The following is a 20,110-nucleotide window of genomic DNA, read 5'->3' on the forward strand; positions in this document are numbered from 1 at the left end:
CCGAGTACCCGAGTTTCCCGATGACTCGAGAAGACCAAGTTCTGAGGAGAGAGTGCTTGGGGCTGCGAACAGTGGCCTCCGAGCACTCAAGTCCCTCGACGATAAGGAAAGCTAAGTACCGAGAAGAGGGTGCTCGAGGCTACGAACAGTGACCCCTGAACGTCCGAGTCTCTCGAGAACCCAAGGGAAGTCAGTTCTAAAAGAGAGTGCTCGAGGCAGCGAACAATGACCCCCGAGCACTCGGTTCCCCGAGGATCCGAACAGCCAGTTCCGGGAGAGAGTGCTCGAGGCCGTGAACAGTGGCCTTCAAGCACTCGGACCCCTGAGGACCAAGATAGGGCATATCCGGGAGAGAGTGCTCGGGGCGGCGAACAGTGGCCCCCGAGCACTCGGTTCCCCGAGGGCTTGAGAAGTCCCTTGCCGGTGGCCTCCACAGAGGCCCAGCGATGAGGTGTCAGATGGTGAGAGGTCCAATACTGCATTTAAGAGGGCGCGTGGCCTGTCACCTCCAACTTTTTCTCCACGCTTGCTGCCAGTCCCTACCACGGCCTGGCAGGGAGGCATGGGGACATTTAATGCACGGGTCCCATCGCGGAACATCCGGCGTGCCTCGAGATAACATCGCGAGGTCCAAGGCGCCCCACCTGCCGCCCTGCTGTGTCAGACTCGCTCTGCCCGAGCGGGCACGCCGGGCTGCTCGGTGGCTACCCAGTGGGCCCTCCCCGCGGCGCCCGTTGAAGAACGACATGATGACAAACAAGACCGGACGGGGGCGCGTTTTCAACCCTCCTCGTCACCTCGCGCAGCAGCCCATAATGGTTGCTTTCCATTTATGGTGCCTTGGAACTTGCGCCATTCCTTTCTGGGCACGCTACCATCCTGACGGGTATTTAAGGCGGGGCGGGCTCCCCGGAGAAAGGAGGACTCCGGACCAGATTGAATCTTCGGCAACCGGCGACGAGCACAGAAGCTTCGATCGGCCGAGGAACAAGGAGCATGAAGCTCTAGACTAGACAAATATTCTTGTAACTCAGTAGAACCTTTGAGAGACATTCTCAGAGCATTTATAGCATACAGACAAGAGTAGAGTGTTACGCTCAATGCGGCCCGAACCTGTCTAAAAACCTCCTGAGTATTTACTATTTCCTGCATCCGATCATTCCATTCCACCTACATCGCATTTACACCCATTTATTTCACCCGCAAAACGGATTCAGAATCATCCCCGGCCGAATCTCGAATGGGTCCCTCCGGATCCCTGCTAGAGGAGTTCACCCTCCGACAATATCATTCTTCCAACTCTCTAATATATTTCTTCCCCCCCCCCTCTTGTTTTAACCCTCATGTCACCCACAACATCATTGTCCACCAACATTTGTCGTATATCATCTCTATCGCCAATGATGTGAATGTATCTTCCTCTTTCCCTATTGCTTCCCCTCCCACCGACATGACATTTACTTATTTTTCTTGTCTATTCTCCTATGGTGTGCTTGGTTTGAGGAGCAATATGTTTATGAATCATCTCGCTCCTAATTTTCTTGTTTGGCTGGAGGAATGTGATAAGTTGATCATTCACCAACTCATTCCTCGTAAGCACATGTCTAATGTAAATATGATGAATCAAGTAATCTCACAAAAATTCATAAAATAATCTCATGATGGGTCGTATCATCTAAGATTAATTGACTCCTAAAACCAAACATATTGTTGTTTTCCAAGCTCACCCTATACCTCCAATCCCATTTCGTAGGAGTTTAGATAAATACAAAAGTCAATATAATTCATCCATAATCTGTGGCTGCTTACATTGCTGGGGCCTATCAACAAGCCAGCAGAGCTGCCGGCGTGTGCCAAAGGAAGGGCCCACTTGGCAGTGACGGTGGGACATGTATCTGCGAGTTCTAGCATCCATCCATCCATCTCTCAAGAGTGGAGAGGCGAAGCGAGGACAAGCCACGCGATGATGCTGCGCCGGCGCGCTTGCGGCGGGACGGCGCCGCGCCGGTGTCGGTGCCCGCCCTCTTCAGGGCACGTCTCGCCAGGCCCGCCTCATCCACAGCCTACGCCGCCGCCGCCGCCTCTGCCTCCTCCGCCCTGGAAGAGCTCGCCGCCGAGCGCAAAGGTCGCCCCTTTCTTTCCCATCGTATCTGCCTCTACCATGTTGTTGGTTGCGTTGGGCCACTGACCCGTCTCCTTCATCTCTTTTGTTGCTCGCGCCTGCCGCGTGCGGTTAAACCGCTCCGCTTGTAGGCTGCATGCCAAGAAAAAGATGGCATGGCGGGCCGCTGAATGCCAGCACCATGGAATGCTCTAGTGAAGCCAAATGAATTGTTTGCGATGATAATGCACAAACCATGTTGTTTCAAAGTGCCAGGTTTGTTTGTAGAACCGTAGATTATAAGCATTTGTCAGGGGAAAAGGTAGGGTCATGTGGGAACGAAAATTGTCGATTCTGCTTCTCATTAACCACCAGAGCCTAGGAATTATTGAATCCTTCCTTTTTTAGACATTTAGCTATGCACCGTAGTGCTCCACTGCTCCTCAGGTGCAGGGACGGACCTAGGCCCGGACCATGGACCCAAATTTTAGTTATATTTACTGTATAAATAGTAGATGTTTTACACTTAGTCTAAAATTTGAATGGATCAGCCTGGGGTTTGGCTTGGTTCCACCCCTGCTCAGGTCTATATGCGCTCTCCATCATTTTGTTGTTTGCCACAACATTAAGAGATGATGATACTGACAGTTGCCTAAAGGCTGAACATATTTTTTAGACTGAAGATTTTGCACCACGAGGCATTGAATTCTACAAAGTTAGGCCTTTCCCAACAATTGGCTCGAGCTCATCTAGGAATTGACACACTGCCGCACTTTGAAATCAAGCATATCTCGGATTCTCAATTGTGTTGATTAACAGTTCACGCTTATATTAAGTTATTGGAAGTAGACTTGAAGCATTTTTCACTTGAATTGGAGTAAAGACTAAATTTTTAACATTTTATTTTCTTTGTGAGGCAAAAGTTGTGTTAAAGAAGGGCAAGACCCAAATATTCCGAGATGGGAACCCAATGGTGTATAGTGGTGTCGTTGATAGAATAATCGATCAACCTCGTGCCGATCCAGATCCTCTGCAGTGAAGAGTCACTGTAGAGGATCTACAGTGATCTGCAGTTATGAGAAATCGCAGTCATTCGATCTGTGATGAACGCTTCGGATTGACTGCTACAGTAAAAGTGATGCAGTACAAAAGAGTATGACGATCATCTGTAGCTACAGTAAATAATTAATTAATGTGGAGTACTGTAGCACAAGACACATTTCATTGTGCAAATAGTGTTTCTCTGCCTTAAACCTGGCTTAATGCAGAGGATTTGGATCCTCTGAAATCTGGTGATGTTGTTCTGGTAGCTGATGGGACAGAGAAATCTATCATATGGGGGCTCTATCTACGTAGCACCGATACCGATACGTGGATACACCGTTTTTCTCAAAATCCAATATGCGGATACGTTTTATTATTTTAAAAAAGTAATATAGTAAATATAATCTATAATAGCATGAACAAATTATCTTGTTCTTGTGCTATTTTTTCTCTCTGTTTCAACAACCAATCCAATGATCTAAGTAGCCAACAGTCAAGGCTAAATAAAAATATAAAAGAGAGTTACAATTACAATCTACAAATGCATAGTGTAAAAACTTGGAGAAAAACATATTGAAATAATGAATTGCGTCACCTTTGAGGAGTTCCTCCCCTTTCCAGTTCCAGCCAACGTCCTTATTGAATCCGATGCATGGTAGAGGTTGATGTAGGTAGAGGTTGCACTTGCAGAAGAACTTGATGGAGTCACCATCTTTTCACCATCGGGCGCCCGAAGGAAGAGAGGTTGCAAGATTGACATCTCAGAACCGGGGAGGGGAAGAACTTAGAAGGGAAAAAAACGGGATGAGGAGGAAACGGGGAGGAAAGGAACTCACCTCACCTTCGACGGTCGCCAACAACTTGTTGCCGGCCGTCAGCCGTTGCTGCGTGTGTGGAGGTGGCATCGCCACGGTGTGCCTATGCGTGTGTCGTTGCGCTCGTACGTGCGGCTAGGGCACGGAGTGAGTCGACTGACCAAGAGGAGCGTTGGATGTCTGCTATATCGTTGCAACAGGGTTGAACTGTATTGTGTCCCAAGTATCCGAATTTCTTGGATTTATCTTTTACCGATACGGCACAGATACATATAGGCCATGTATCCGGAACGTATCCATATCGGATACGTACCCGGTGCCGATCACGCCTCAACTAAGGTATCGGTGTTTCAGAGGTCTCTATAACTCTGTGTCCACGTTTTGTGTTCGGCTGATGCATCTAGAAGAAGAAGCAAGAAGGTGACACAATCATAGGTACCAGTTTTACAATCACTGACATTCTAGCAGCTCAAGCTGACATATTACTTACCTTTGTTCTTTTCAGAGATCCCTGACATTCTAGCAGCTCAAGATGACATATGGAAAGACTGCTTGAAGCAAGGATTTCATCTGCTGTAGATTTGCGGAGCAGTTTGGGTCTCCCTTCAGCTAACACAAATGCTTATCACCTCATAAACAGCGAAGGGGACAGGTACGTGTTGAAGTTTTAGTTACCAAGGGAAGTTTGAACCATGCTCAAATCATCAAAAGAAGTATAATTTGTTCTGCACTTATTTTTGTGGAGTATACATGTACTTCCAACAGAACAATAAATATTGTAAGCTAAAATCTTTAGATGAAGAATACATTGTTATTATTGTTCCTTGAATTCTCCTGCTAGAGCACTGAATGCTGATCAGCAGTAAAGAATTAGTTTGAATACATTTGCGTAGGAATTCACATGGCTTTATCTCGTTCTTGACTCAGCTTTCTTGGAAGTGCATCTAAAATGTCCACTCACTAATTTTGAGCTGCAGATTGTCTGGATTAATAGTGGTCATCTTTGCTGATGTTGCCATGATTGCTTCATCTGCTGCATGGGTTGAGAAATATAGGCAAGAAATCCAGTTTCTTGTTAGCAAAGTTGGCAGCGTCAACCATATAAAGTAGAGATCATCAGCAGATTTTTTGAAAGAAGAAGGATTAGATATATGATATATCAGAACAAAAGGAGCCTGCTTCTTCATCATGCTCAACTGTGAAGGTGAACCTGTTGACTTAGACAACTTATACAAGTTTATGATTCAGTATCCATTGGTTTTGATAGTTCATGTTAAATATAAGTTAGTTTTAGTTCCAACATTTGTAGTTCTAAGAGCACCTTACCATACTCAATTGAGCTAGCAAGTATGTAAGAAACTGATGCACGTGTGCTCAGTATTGCAATTAGTTTGACTTTTCAGATTGTAGCATATATTGTTCCTGCAATGTTGTATCACCCATGGTTCCAACACTACCTGATTTTTATTTTTACTTTCAGGTCATGGAAAAAGGCATTGTCTACTTTAGTCTCATTGGAGGGTCAGAAGACTGGGTTTTATGCAGGTCAACGAGAGAACCGCCATTTCATATCATTACTCTAAAAGACCAAAGGGTCCTTGACCTTTGCTGCTACAGTGGTGGTTTCGCTTTAAATGCAGCAAAGGGTGGCGCTTCTAATGTCATTGGTAAAATACAGTAAGCTAGGGGATTATTTATACTTTTAGGCCATCTGTTCATATGCTTTTCCAGTTACTTACAATTGATTGGCTTAATAGCATCGTTAACTTGGAAATTTCGCACTAGGGTATCGTCTTTAGCATCTGCTTGTAATATTTTACTGGTTTTATGGTACAAAATAGTTCAACCAGCGTAACCATTTTCAGGCATTGATTCATCAGGATCAGCACTAGACCTTGCCAGTGAGAATATCGTTTTCAATGGGCTAAATCCTGGAACAATCTGATTCGTAAAAGGAGATGCAACTACATTCATGAAAGGAGCTATCTCAAAAAATGAGCTGTGGGACTTTGTGATTCTTGACCCTCCAAAGTTGGCGCCTCGAAAGAAGGTACACATAATCACGTCCTCTCAATCTGGAGGATTTACTTGTAGTATCCAATTTGACTGAAATGGGGCTATTTTTCATCTGTGGACGCGAACACTGAAGCATGGTATATATGTAAATGTTCATGAATTATTAGTTCATGACTCAGAAGGCACCTAACTCTACTTGTTCTCGAGCATGTATATCATGAACATCAGCCAGATCCTTCGTCCCAGTTTCAGACTGTTGGTACATATCTACTCACAATAATATTATCTAATCAGGTGCCGTATGGGATAAGTGGGTTGTGTTGCGGCCCTTCTCTCATCCAATTTTTGTTGTTCGTTGTACCTATGAGTTCATATTTTTTATTTAATTCTTCATTTTATCTGAGTATATGAGTGGTCTAAAAATTTTAGAGCTCACTAGCAATTCATTTTAATTAGTTCGATCTAATAAACTTGATCTAATAAAAAATTATTTTTATGAGTAAATTAGAGCTCACTAGCAATCTATTTTAATTGATTTGATCCAAAAACTTGAGCCAATATTTAATTAAAATTCTAAAGAAAATATGCTTTTGTAACTTCTAGTATTTTTAATGCCTGAAATAAATTCTTAAAAATTAGAAAAAATTCATTAATATTATTCTCATATGATGTACTATAAATATGGATGGATCATCCTATCCACTATAATCTCATCAACCAAACAGAAAGTTAGCTCATTATATTCACTCTTATCTTATTAACCAAACAGAAAATTGACTCATTCTATCCAAAGTGCATCCGGTATGTATTGAAGTTTGAACACTCTTGCGATCCAAGGGGTGAAGCCAAGGGGGTTTACTCATGACATGCTCTTGTTCTGGAGCTATGACACAAAGTAGCATGTTTCTCAAAACAATTCTTGTATTTGGTTTGCTCATCTTGCATAACTACCCAACATACATCTTACCACCTATAAAGTCTAGAGTCATGTGAGGCTGTAATGCCAATGGAAATATCTATCTTTTGCCAAATTTAGATTCCAAGCATGTCAAACCGAATAACATTCAAGAACAAAACGAAAAATATTTATCTTCTTTGCGAGAAGCCATATTGGCTTTAGGAATCAGATGTCGAGAATGATTTGAAACAATCCGGCTTCTGTTCTCTGCTTTTACATTAGCATTTTCTTTTAATTCATCCAAATAGATTATTGTTCGTAACTTCCTCTTCCTACAGTCTTACGTCAAGCGGGGGCAGCTGTGAAAACCCCATCGACCCTGCATACCTGATTTACATAAGCAAATCCTACAAATTCTATCAATTCTAGTAATATGACTACATTAGCACGAAATGAATTGAGTGATAACAATGACTAAATCTGGTGTCATCTGAAGTTGGTTTGTAGTCATTTCTTGGTTCATTGAAACGTGTCATTAGATAAGTAGTTTTATCCCAAGAACTCAAGTTTGATCCGGTGGGAAAAAATCTCATTCGTGAAATCCTTAAAGCAGTTCAGACCTAAAAAAAAGGAAATCTGGGAGGTATATTTTTTTTATTTGGTTTTACCATCAAACATGTACACGCATATGCAATAAAAAAAACAGAACTGCATGTGGAATCTGTATGTTCTCCCCGAGTTTGTAGCGAATTCAATTTTGCTTACCAATATGTAGCTATTGGTTTCTAAATCCGTATGGATTTGTTCTCTCTAAGTTTTACAAATTTGCTCTTTGATCTTTTTACATTTTTGCTTCAAAAATGTAAAAAGTTTGCTCTCCAAGATTGTACAAAATTTCTTGTAAGTGGAAATAAATTTGCTCTTTGAATTTGTATATATTTGCTTGTACATTGAAACAACCTTGTGCTATGAGTATATACAGATTTGCTTGTAAATGAAGCAAATTTGATCTTCGGATTTGTATATATTGTAAATAAAACAAATATTTTTTGATTGTGTTCTTGTAATTATAACCAAATTTGTTCTCTGAGTTCATAAGAATTTGCATAAAATTGAAAAAATTACATACAAATTATTTGAATATTCATATAACCATTTCTCTATACATTATTTAGTTTATGTGATGCTCCAAACAAAAATATGTACATCATCTGCTATTTTTGAAAGAATCGCTACTAACTAATATCTTTGTTCCTCATTTACATGGACGATGCTTAGCATACAAGCTACATAGCCAATCTACATGAACAAGGAAAGCTGAATAGAATAACAAAACAATTCTTCTCGAAGCCTAGGCAATCAAATATGAGCAACAACAGTTCTTTTGTCATGGCATTTGGATAGAGAAGCACCAAATCCCTTGCTATGCATCTGGAAAAAAAAAAACTTGCTACGCAAACCTAAACCAGCATTTTGATACTAGAGACAAGACTTACCTTTTGTACTTTTTATATCTCCTGATCTTTTTCGTTGGATATAATACTTTGAAATGATTGATGTTTGTTCTTTTGGAATAGTATATTTTGGCTGCTTGATTTGCCTGTTTTCCACTAATCTCCATGCTATTTTGGATCTCTCGCACATGATTATGTTATGTCTTTTGATATATATGCCATTAGAGGCGCTGCTGAGATTAGCTCTGCTGAGAACAACTAGAAACCCTGAGCGCATCAAGTAGCTTTCCTAATTAAGGTGCATGCATTAGCCACCTCCAAAAAAATTCAGTTGTGTGTAAAAAAACCAACTGCAATGAAAAAAATGTTCTGCGTTAGGTGACTACATCTTATTGGTTCACAAAAATCTGCAATCGTAAATAAAAATAGCCGAATGTTAGGTAGTCAGTCTCTTTGTAAAACTGTAGTATATTTTAAAAACTCTAAAAATAATTTGTATACCAATATAGCCAAAACTGTAGTTTGTAATTTTTGGAAAATACGCAATCCAATCCAAGGAGGGCCCAAATCTGCACAGCTCAACAAAGCGAAAGCACTCCTAGAGTTCAAGCCAGCAGGTATAAAAAGTCACTCGTGAGTCGGACACAGGTGGGGCCCCTTCCGCCATCGCCACTCGTCGTCTACTCGTCTTCCTCGCGCATCCGTTCCATCATTCACATGGCGTTGGCGATGGCGATGCGACGCGCGGCGGCGCTCGGCGCCCGTCACATCCTCGCCGCCTGCGCCTCCCCCTCCTCCCGCGTTGTCCCCCGCTGCCACGTGCGCCCCCACCTACACTCCTCTTCCTCCGCTCCATAGCCCTCCCCCTTCCGTCGGTCGGCGGCGCGGGACGGGGCCCCTGTTAGGTGCTGCGCTCACTCGTCTGTCGCGGTTTTGGTTTGTCCTTATCCGTGTGCGCAGATGAGCGCGGATGCGGGCGCGGCGATGGAGAAGATCCGGGCGGCGGGGCTGCTCAGGACGCAGGGGCTCATCGGCGGGCAGTGGGTCGACGCCTACGACGGCAGGACCATCGAGGTACGCATCCCTCTCCCAAATCCATCCCGCTTCTCGGTCAACGTTTTTGCCCCCGAAAGGATTTGCCAACTTGGCGTCTGCGATGATTGAGTATCGGCGCGGTGCGGAGAGAGTTAAATTTAGCGGAATTAGGATCTGTGTTTTGGCCCATGTGGTGCTGTTCTGTTGTATTTGAGAGTACATGTTTGGGAGAAGTTTCCAGTTCGTTTTGTTGAATTCATGACTAGTGTATTTCTAGGATGTGAACACACTAGTTTCCCATTCGGTAATTTCGTGTTGATGTTAATTGTTGATAACTGAAATATTATTTATATCTCGTAGGTACAAAATCCAGCAACGGGCGAGGTCCTTGCAAACGTGTCCTGTATGGGCAGCAGAGAAACATCTGATGCAATAGCTTCAGCTCACAGTACATTCTATTGTAAGTCAAATGTTTTAGTGCATTCAATTTTTATGCTTCAATACTGGGATCAAATGATGTTTCAGAGCTGTGCTGTCAAACTGTTCCAAATTCTAACAGGACAGGTTATTAATCTCTCTAAATTAAGTTGCGTTTATTTCTTGAGAAAATGTTGTTTGGAGTTTGAACTAATGTTGTGAATAGTATTCTAACCTTCGGTTTGTTTCAGTTCTGCCTTTTTACTGTAATTGAGACAGTTCTGGTCTTTTATTCTGGAAAATCCACTAAAAAAAGGGAAGATAGGGATAAAATCATAAAAATGCCCTATACTATATCCCTATTTTAAGAAAACAAGATGTAATTCAAACTAGTAGAAAAACAAAAAGTATATGGGACCTAAAGTATATACCACAAGCAAAATGAAGATACAGTAAGGATGACGTCAGAAGAACATTCTCTTCTTTGTTTCTCCTTATCTGGATCAGTTTTGGTTGTAGCTTTTCTGCATTGTTAGGACACTCAACCCCACCTTCCCACAACAGAAATAGAAGGTCTTCACAAAATCAGATGTTTGCAATTGTCTTTTGTTTATCAATATTACTCCCTCTTTATTACATTCATTGCAGTTCTCCTGTTTGTATGTTCTAATCCTTTTTTTCTTGCAGCTTGGAGTAAACTCACTGCAAGTGAGAGGAGCAAGGCACTTAGGAAATGGTAGTTTCTATGGAAACAAGTGCTATGTGAAATAGGATTTTCAAGATTTAGAGATAACATGCATTTCTGTAGTATTATTGGATATTCTTTCTCACTATGCATATTCACCAAGGTACGATCTAATTATTTCACACAAGGAAGAGCTCGCACTTCTCATGACATTGGAGCAGGGGAAACCTATGAAAGAAGCCCTTGGTGAGGTACTTGCTAAAAATCACCCATTGATGTTAGTTAGATGGAGCCTGGGAATTGTGATTTTTAAGTGCTTTTGGAGCCTGATCGGTTTCTAATAACTTTTTCAGGTCAATTATGGTGCAAGTTTTATAGAATATTTTGCTGAGGAAGCAAAGCGTATATATGGTGATATTATTCCCCAGTCTCTATCTGATCGTAGACTATTGGTTCTGAAGCAGGCAATATGCTGATACCTTTTACCTTTATTACTTTGTTGCAGATAACTTTAACTCAATTTACTTAATAATTGTGATTTATATTCGTTTACACTAGTTAACCATCAGTTTGCTCCAAGCCCTTGTCTACTAATACAGTTCAACCTGTCTACAAGCTTGGCTTAACTTATACATTGGTTTGAAAGAGTGAGATTGCCATAATCAGTAATAAGGAAAAATAATTAAATTCGTGCTAACAGAAATGACTATTGATTGCCATCTGATTATTCACTTACACGTATCCAAATGTTCGGTCTGGACTTGGGATGTCATATTTCTGGAAGATGTTGGCCTGTTATGAAATCTTTATATGCATGATTTTCTCTTTGCAAGTGGCCTTTAATGTTCTTCTGGTTAACTGCTTGCAACAGGGTAAAAAAATAAAGTTTCGTTTCCATGACTTCTTGGGAACTATGGATAGTGTCGGCTGATACATAGCTTTAAGATTATGCTTCTTAGTTCATCAAGTCCATATGTGGAAGGATTTAATATAGTACAGCTGCCACATTCATTAAAGCAAAATAATATAGTTTCACTATCATATCATTCTGTAATTGGACTGCTACTCCAATTTAGCAGTTCATTTTCTTCACCTGGTGTGCTGATTGCTGAACATGTGCTGTCTTCTTGTTAGTATGTTTTTACCATATGAAGATTTACACATCATGTATCTTAATTTTCCTAAATTTTCTTTGTTTTTTTCTTCAGCCTGTTGGGGTAGTTGGAGCTATCACACCATGGAATTTTCCTTTAGCAATGATAACCAGAAAGGTCTCTAGCGATGCACTACACTTCTCCAGTTGTTAAAATGTTCAAAAAGAGAAAATAGCTAAGGCAGTACATTTTTTTGTATACATTGTGTTTGGGCAGGTTGGACCAGCATTGGCCTGTGGCTGCACTGTTGTTGTCAAACCCTCAGAGTTCACACCTCTGACAGCATTAGCTGCAGCAGACCTTGCTCTTCAAGCTGGAATACCCGCAGTACAAATCTTATCTTCTACTTGCAACTGCATATTTTTTCTCCATTATTGATTATCTGAATAATTTTATTAATCTGGTGCTTCTTTGTCATCAATCTACCCTTTCCTAAACTCGTTCTTTCATTCAGGGCACACTAAATGTTGTGATGGGTAATGCTCCTGAGATAGGTGATGCATTACTGCAGAGTACACAGGTTTTATTTCCTCCCATTTTCTGTTATTGAGTCTGCAATATCGTATTCTTCTGTGCTCTATAGGTTAAGTAGGAACAATTGTGGTTGACATGATAATATATTTTCTTTATTAGGTCAGAAAGATCACATTCACTGGATCAACAGCTGTTGGCAAAAAACTGATGGCAGGATCAGCAAATACTGTGAAAAAGGTATACTAAAAAGCTACTTAAAGAAAACCTTGTTTTAGTGGGCATCTGAGGGTCCCGAGGTTCGGACCATATTAACTACTCTGAACTGCAAAGTTTCTTGGGCAGTGTTTATAACTTTCTTCTTGTAAAATACATATGATCGCCAAACGTTATTGTGCTACGTCCCTTTGATGATAGAATAATACTATGACTATCCTTGTGTTAGATCAACGAGCAAGGAACTGTGCATAATGGTTCATACAAGCAGTGATAACCATCCAGTTACTAGCCATTTTTTGGGTCAGACTGGTCTGCATGCTATTTACCCTGGAATGTTTGTTTTACTGCTTATTAGACATCTCCTAAAACATCAGGTAGTGAAAAAAGGGGTCAAATTCAGCATTCAGCACAAACCAGACAAAAACTGCCAGCTTTCTGGAACTGCCCTGATGCTTGTGGATGGCGATTTTGCGGCCAGTTCTGGTTTTCAAATCAAGCGTTGCCGTTAGCATTCCAGATTCCCAATAGTATTTTATTCTTTTAGAGGTGTTGGACATAGAGTTCTTAATTTGAAGAAGCCTAACTGCTGTTTGCTAGCAACTGATATTATTACATGTTAATATCTTTGATATTTTCACTTCTATTTTTTGGTGGAATCTCTGTCATAATAAACTCATTTGGGCCTGTTCGGATAGGGAGGATTGTTCTATGAAATTTTAGGATATACTTGCCAAGTGTCCATACGTTGCAACGGAAAGACCTAGCTTCACACCCAAATGGTGTGACCAGAGATTTTAACAGCCTAACACCTAAGAATTTGGACCCTAATCCCTGTATCCAAGTGGGCCCTTATTGTGACTAAGCAGGATCTTTTCACTCCATAGCTAACTATTTCTTTTTTTAACATGAGCTTTTTTCGAAGCTTTGCATGCTCTATCATTCCAGTTTGCTACCTTCTATTGTTGATGCTCACAAGAATACTTTTTTTGTAGGTTTCTTTGGAACTTGGTGGGAATGCACCTTGCATTGTTTTCGATGATGCAGACATTGATGTTGCTGTTAAAGGCAGTGTAAGTAAAATTGACTTCTCCCTTTACAGCTACTTTTTTGTGTCATTCTTTGTTTTCCCGTTAACATACAGGCCAATAAAATTATCTTTAGTTCCCTAGGTGGACGAACATGATAATAGCTGTAATGAATTTGTATAAAATGTATAAGATTTTAAATAAGGCACCAAATTGTTTTGGGCCCTATTAGTTTCCTTCCTGTGTGGTTTTGACGTGGATGGTAGAAATTGCATTGCCATGTTAACACTGTCCTTTAGGTCAATGATTGGATTTTTAAAAGCCTTTACTATTGTTCTCTGAGCTGCTAGTGAGAAACTTACCATGGGGGTAGAAAAATACACACCCTTCCTTTCTTTTTTCTGTGTCCCAAGTCCTAACATAGATTCTGCCAAAAATTCAGTGATGGCCTGATGGGTCTCTTTTAGGGTCAGTATCTAGGTGATGCAGCTTCTTGCCGGGTATATTGGTTACTGTGTATGGTAGGCCCTCCTCTGTTGCTATTAGTTGCTATCAACTCCATCTACCAGACCTAGTTTTTTTTCTCTCATCAACTTCCTTTTAGCTGCAGCTCATAACCAAATCCAGATCGTGCCAGAAGCATTTCCCATGTTACATGGAGTACTTATGTTCAGAGTAGACATAATTGGTCATCATTAATCGTCAACCTCATGGAGAAGTTAGTGATCTTCCTAGTTTCTCAGAGTCTATGAATCTATACCCTATCGAAACATCATTGCATGAAAAAAGGGCTGGACTTTCTTTTTTTCAAACAAGGCGGATACAGTTCCTATGCTTCAACTATTGAACCCAGAAAGATCATGACAAAGTTCAGATCCAACACAAAACAGCATGGCAAGGCACACAGCCTGCCTGAGACAACAGGAAAATCTGAAACAATTACTAGGAACACTTCCATTCCTGTTTTGGAGTATAAGTAGCTACCCGAATAACAAGAAACATCATCTTTTTTTGTTGAGGAAAGCTGACTGAAGTTCACTTCAGATGTAATACTCAATTTTGACTTTGTAGTGTATTTGCTGACAGATTTGTTGATAACTTGCATCGTTTTTGTATTTTAGTATGATGCATATTTCCTTACCCCGTTTGTGTTCAGCTTGCCGCCAAGTTCCGTAACAGTGGACAGACGTGCGTTTGTGCAAATAGGATATTGGTGCAAGAAGGTATATTGATCATTTATGCAAATATGTGATGTGAATGTTATTGGAGCCTCTTTTATTCCGTTAAATAGTCGCAATTTGAATCTGTAGGTATCTACGAAAAATTTGCTAGTGCATTTGTCATGGCTGTTCAGAGTTTGCAGGTCGGCAATGGGCTCGAAGAGAGTACATCACAGGTACAGAATTCTGTCATTGTCACCATCATGAATAACGAACTAGAAACATTTCCAGCTATGTGTTTCTTGTGGTCATTGCTTAGACAATGTTTTATCATGCAATGTTTATGAGGTGTTTAAGAATACCTAATACTACATACAACTACTTGTCATTCACCTTCTTTCTTTAATGGCATGGACCAGTCTTTTTTTATCTGTTATGTTCTCTGTTTTGTTTCCCTAATATGATATTTTGTTCAGAAACTATATACCCGCAACTAAGGAGTTCTTGTTTCATATGCAGGGTCCTCTGATTAATGAAGCTGCTGTTCAAAAGGTGCATATTTCCCAGACTAGTTTCCCATACTGCTCAGTCTCTATTCCTCCTTCCCTGTTTCTAAAGCAAGCAATTCCTCATATGTTTTATTTGTTGGCCTGTTTTCCTTTAGGTAGAGAAGTTCATAAATGATGCGACATCAAAGGTAATCTCAAATCATCGTGAAGATGTGCAATTGTGTGTTTCCCTTGAAATTAGAGGACAGGGTTAAAAAAAAAAGAGAACATGGACTGATTCCTGCCCCTTAGTCCCTGCGGGTTTGTCAGGACATGCTTGTTTCTAGATTTCTGTTGGTAAATGATAACTTGACCGGAATCAACCTGGATTGGGTACAACTCGGCTTACGTTAGAACTTATGCTGCTTGCTTGATTCAAGAAGACTGGGAACATGTTTGTTTGGTGTTGGGCAGTTCTCTTTGCAACTGCATGTGAAGTACCGCCCTGATCATTTTGTAGGGAGCAAACATCATGCTAGGTGGCAAAAGGCACAGCCTCGGGATGACATTTTATGAGCCAACTATAGTAGGGAACGTCAGCAATGATATGCTTCTTTTCAGGTAGAGTTTAAAAGTGTACCTTCCAACCTGAGTAATTACAATCCTACTTTGTTTTAGTGCATATATATTTTACTTTCATGTGAACTTTGAAGAAATGTTCAATCATTGAACAAGTGTCTGACATTTCAAGTTTCTAATACTTTATTTGGCTTCAGGGAAGAGGTCTTTGGTCCAGTTGCACCACTTGTACCTTTCAAAACTGAGGAAGAAGCAATCCATATGGCCAATGATACAAATGCGGGTTCATTAACTGGCTCCACTGCACTAAATATATTTAACATTTTTCTTTTAAAAAACTCAGTCGTTCTTGAGTAATATGCCAAGCACTTCAAGAAAATTAGAAGTTTTTCAAGATGCTCGAAACTGCAGTTTGCAATATAGGATTTTGTTTTCTTCATGTTAATAAAACCCAGAAAAAATGAATCTTGGTTCAATGATATTGTTGCCTCTCTTTAAGGCTATTTGTCTGAAAACTGTGTGCCTACTGCTAGCTGATGGAAAATGTGGATAATGGTGTGCATTTATCCTTGTAAAGTTACATAGTTGCACCCTTCAAGACAAAACATTGCAAAGTTGAAATTTCCAAGTTATGTTTGATCTCTCAGGTATTATACCATTATGCTTGATCTGCAGGCCTAGCTGCATACATATTTACAAAGAGCATTCCTCGTTCATGGCGTGTTTCTGAAGCTCTTGAGTACGGCTTAGTTGGTGTGAACGAGGGACTGATTTCAACAGAGGTAAGAAGTACCCAATAAGAGCCAGTACACAACTGCCCACTTTGTGGTCGGATCCATATGGCCCTACATATCCATACTTTTTTGCTGTAATTTTCAGGTAGCTCCGTTTGGTGGAGTTAAACAGTCTGGTCTTGGGAGAGAGGGATCAAAATACGGCGTTGATGAATACTTGGAGGTTGGTACTCATCAAAACTCTCCATTGTCACTTCTGCTCCTATTCTTGACACGTTGGTGCTCTACTGAAACTGCAGCTCAAGTATATCTGCATGGGCAACTTGAACTGAGACTTGAGGTCGGCCTTGTTAGAAACACCTACCTGATGATGAGCGGAGAAACAGAGGAGGCAGAAGCGTTGAGTTGCACATCTTTAAATCGAACAAGAGGAGGCCACTGGCTGTAGTACAGGTTAGAATAAATTAAGATAATGAGCTGCGGAGCACGAATAAAAAAGGCCCTGATGAGTTGTAATGATGTGAATCATAAAGCACCTGAGGCGTTCGCTCAGCATCTCTGCTATTGGGTGGGTGTGGGCATCCTTAATGAAAAAAAAAAAGATCTACTCATCATCGATGGTGTCTCTAAAGATGATCATGCTGCAAAATAAAAGGTTTCTTGGGGTGGAGGTGGATGAATCATGTCGGATGTGCTGCATCTTTGGTATATGCACATTATCGATCCCTGATTACTGCACAACAGAAGGATCTTGTACTGGATTTTGGATCTGACATGGTGGTCGGTCTGGTAGCCATGCACATCTTTGATTCAACCTTGGAATTTTGAAACTCACCATTGTTACAAAATTCATTATAACACCCCTGTTTCGTGTACTGTATTATCAGTGCCCAGTCGATTCGCAAACAAGATACATGATCGTTATGGAATTTCAGATGAATATACATGCTCGAGGTAACTATTGTTCTTGCTGCGTAACATCGCTAGTTTAGCTCGCCCAGGACAAGGGGAAAAAAGCCATTGCTGCTGTAGTGTTACAACCATCGGCAACTATGACTTGGTAATAACACCTTCCATTTGAAAGATTTTAGCTGTCATTTCTCTCTCTTGCTTTCACATCTGCCCTCTCTTCAGAGGCTTAATTTATGAGTAAACCTTTGTACAAATGGATTATTCTTTCTTACTCCATTTCAAAGACATCAACACAAAGTCACAAGGATATCAATATATCGTTATGTTCTTCTATTACTAGTTTCTTTTTAAAGAAAATCCTACTCGGGTATTCCGTCCGTATTAGTGCGCAATCAAACTACGGAGTACAGAATTATAAAAAGAAACTGATGTACTGCTTGATTGTTCTTATCTTTTTTGACGCTACTCTAAAAAGCAAACACGAGGTTACTGTACTCCAGATCTCATGTCCAGTCTTTCGCGGTTCCCGAGAAGAGAGCCAGCCCCTGGGCAGGCAGTATCCATACACGCAGGCTAGAAGCAGCAGAGCAAAGAGTAAGACCATCCTAATCAATTTTCGTTAGGGTTTAGAATTTTTTCAAAAAAAATATTCATCCTTTTTAAGGTTTCAACTTTTTTCTTCACAATTTCTGTCACGAAAAGATTATTATGATTATTCCTTTAAGATGTAATTTTCTCTCATTTCTCTTCATAAATTTCTTCGAAGAGAAGTTATCAGAAATCGAGAGAAAATAAAAAAATATGAAAAAAATAAAAGAATAAAATAAAAAATATAATTAGAGATAGCATAAGCGAAGCTTCCTCTTTCTCTCTCATCAGCGGGACCCATCGATAGTGCAGAATCCAATGAGGCAGGCAACGACCAAGGTGATTTGCCTCGGGAACCGTGCTCTCCACGTAGAAGTACTGATGCTGCACCGGTCTGGTCTGGGCAAGCGACACGCAGCTTTTGGCCGGTCCTGTATGGTTGAAGAAGAAGCTTCCTTGAAATCTCTGCACTGCATGCATCTACCTGTCTGCCTCTGCATTTCCCATGCACCGATAAAGACCACTTGGCTGGCGTACTGTACTCTTTTCGTCCTTTGCCTTTTACTGTACCAAAGACCGTAGAGGAAACAGGAAAGAGGCAAAAAGCTAGTCAATTCAGAGTGAGATCTCTAGCTAGGATTCTTAGGTAGGGAACGTAGAGCACATGAATACAGTGCATATCCAGCGTCCAGGTTTAGAGTACTTTTGGCTCGGATTTGGATGGTTTTCTTCTTCTTATCAATTAAAAACGTATCTAGCTCAAGCACTAGCTAGGTACTCTACATATTATCATATATGATAGTAGTTGCGTATTTCAATTTTAAGCATAGGCGTATTATCACCAGCTCAATACCGGTCATACTATTGCATATATGATATAGCCACGTGGCAATGTGGCATGACTATTGCATGAAATGTTCATGGAATAATATCTTCTCCTATTGGGAAAAGAGGAGTAAAAGACGGGGGATACTCTCTGTCTGCCTCATTCAGCTCGAAAGGCAGGTATCGATGCTTGGTGCTTCCCCTGTGGTGTTCGTTGCGCCTATTTTTATTCATGGCTCTCAAACGTCCGCCTATCAATTTCTACACGGTCTTGTTTTTTTATTCTCCCTCTTTTCGGTTTAGCGCAAATATTATTATTGCCATGCATGTTATTCATAGAAGGTACGGTATATACATGGTAACATGAAGCGCTGGCCTTATTATATCAGACTAGTTTGTGACCAACATATATTTGTACTTTTGAGAGACCTTCTATTTACCACCTTTTCTATGAGAGCCCTTCTTTAGAGGAACGTGCTTAATTGCCATTTTATGATGTAGAGATGGTGTATATTGGTATGCATAAGCAATAATTAATGCACCACTATATGTGTGTGGTGCTCATTTTATGCATTCCTCTGATTAAGTACATGAGCTGATATTATTTAAGCTGAGAAGTAGGAGTATGCCTGAATTTTAATCTTCACAAGCGAGGATTGCCGTGATATTTTTGTGTGTGCTTGGTAAAATGGTCGTGCATGAACGGTCAACTAACCAGTTGCAAGCCCAACATTTTAACAACTGATGTATATAGCTAAAAAAAATTTATTCGATAACCAAGCTATGTTGCATATTTAGGTCACCACACGACACCAAAATATCTCATCAGTACCGGTTCAAAATCAACATGAGTGCCGGGTTTTAAACCAACACTGATTACTCGGTATTGATAGTCACTGACTATCAGTGCCGGGTATGGAACCGACACTAAAAATAACTATCAATACCGGTTGGAGCTACCAACCGACACTAATAGTCGGTCTCGATTTAATGTTTTTCGGATCGAAAAAAGTTTCAAATTTTTTTTCACAACCAGAGGCTGCCCACCCAACCGCGTCCAATATTCGCAAAGTCACCTGATATTCGCTCACATGCGGCAACTAAAACTCGAACTCAAGACCTCACGGTCTGTGCACACGCATGACCCATCTAACCATCTTAGCTATCGTCTGTTCATGAGTATAGTAGCAAAATAATTTTTTTACATCTTCCAATCGAACGTTTAAATAGCTATTTGGATATCTAAATGATCTCAAATAAAAAAGTGATCAATTACAAAGTTATAGATCTCGTCGAGAGCTACAATTTTATATAAAGTTTTTCCTCATCCGACTTCGTGTGAAAAAAGTTATGAATTTTTTAATGTGGGCTATCATCGACCATTGCTGCAACTTTATTATAATTATTTGAGCATGTAAATGATCTCAAATAAAAAGTTTTCAACTACAAAGTTGTAGATCTCATCGAGATCTATAATTTTCATATAAAGT

At 40.5% G+C, this 20,110-nt stretch overlaps 1 protein-coding gene and 1 pseudogene across 1 annotated transcript; both read left to right on the forward strand.

Annotated features, from left to right (window-relative positions):
- Nucleotides 1–1,809: 1,809 nt before the first annotated feature.
- LOC133918452 (uncharacterized) lies at nt 1,810–6,136 on the forward strand (annotated as a pseudogene).
- Nucleotides 6,137–8,957: 2,821 nt separating this feature from the next.
- On the forward strand, nt 8,958–17,256 carry LOC133918451 (succinate-semialdehyde dehydrogenase, mitochondrial). Its single transcript, XM_062362336.1, has 20 exons — nt 8,958–9,147; nt 9,289–9,402; nt 9,724–9,823; nt 10,468–10,516; nt 10,629–10,716; nt 10,819–10,929; nt 11,674–11,736; nt 11,836–11,946; nt 12,074–12,139; nt 12,253–12,330; nt 13,302–13,379; nt 14,491–14,557; nt 14,645–14,730; nt 15,014–15,046; nt 15,159–15,191; nt 15,503–15,603; nt 15,759–15,844; nt 16,237–16,343; nt 16,441–16,518; nt 16,595–17,256. The coding sequence occupies exons 1-20, from the start codon at nt 9,046–9,048 to the stop codon at nt 16,625–16,627; spliced, it is 1,584 nt and encodes a 527-aa protein (XP_062218320.1). The 5' UTR covers nt 8,958–9,045; the 3' UTR covers nt 16,628–17,256.
- Nucleotides 17,257–20,110: the final 2,854 nt, after the last annotated feature.

Source organism: Phragmites australis, chromosome 5 (assembly GCF_958298935.1).
Source record: "Phragmites australis chromosome 5, lpPhrAust1.1, whole genome shotgun sequence".
NCBI classification, from domain to species: Eukaryota; Viridiplantae; Streptophyta; class Magnoliopsida; order Poales; family Poaceae; genus Phragmites; species Phragmites australis.

Coding starts and splice junctions, on each gene's coding strand:
- LOC133918451 (XM_062362336.1), top strand. CDS start 9,046: ATGGCGTTGGCGATGGCGATGCGACGCGCGGCGGCGCTCGGCGCCCGT. Junction 9,403..9,723: donor ACGACGGCAGGACCATCGAG/GTACGCATCCCT, acceptor TATATCTCGTAG/GTACAAAATCCAGCAACGGG. Junction 11,947..12,073: donor TTCAAGCTGGAATACCCGCA/GTACAAATCTTA, acceptor TCTTTCATTCAG/GGCACACTAAATGTTGTGAT.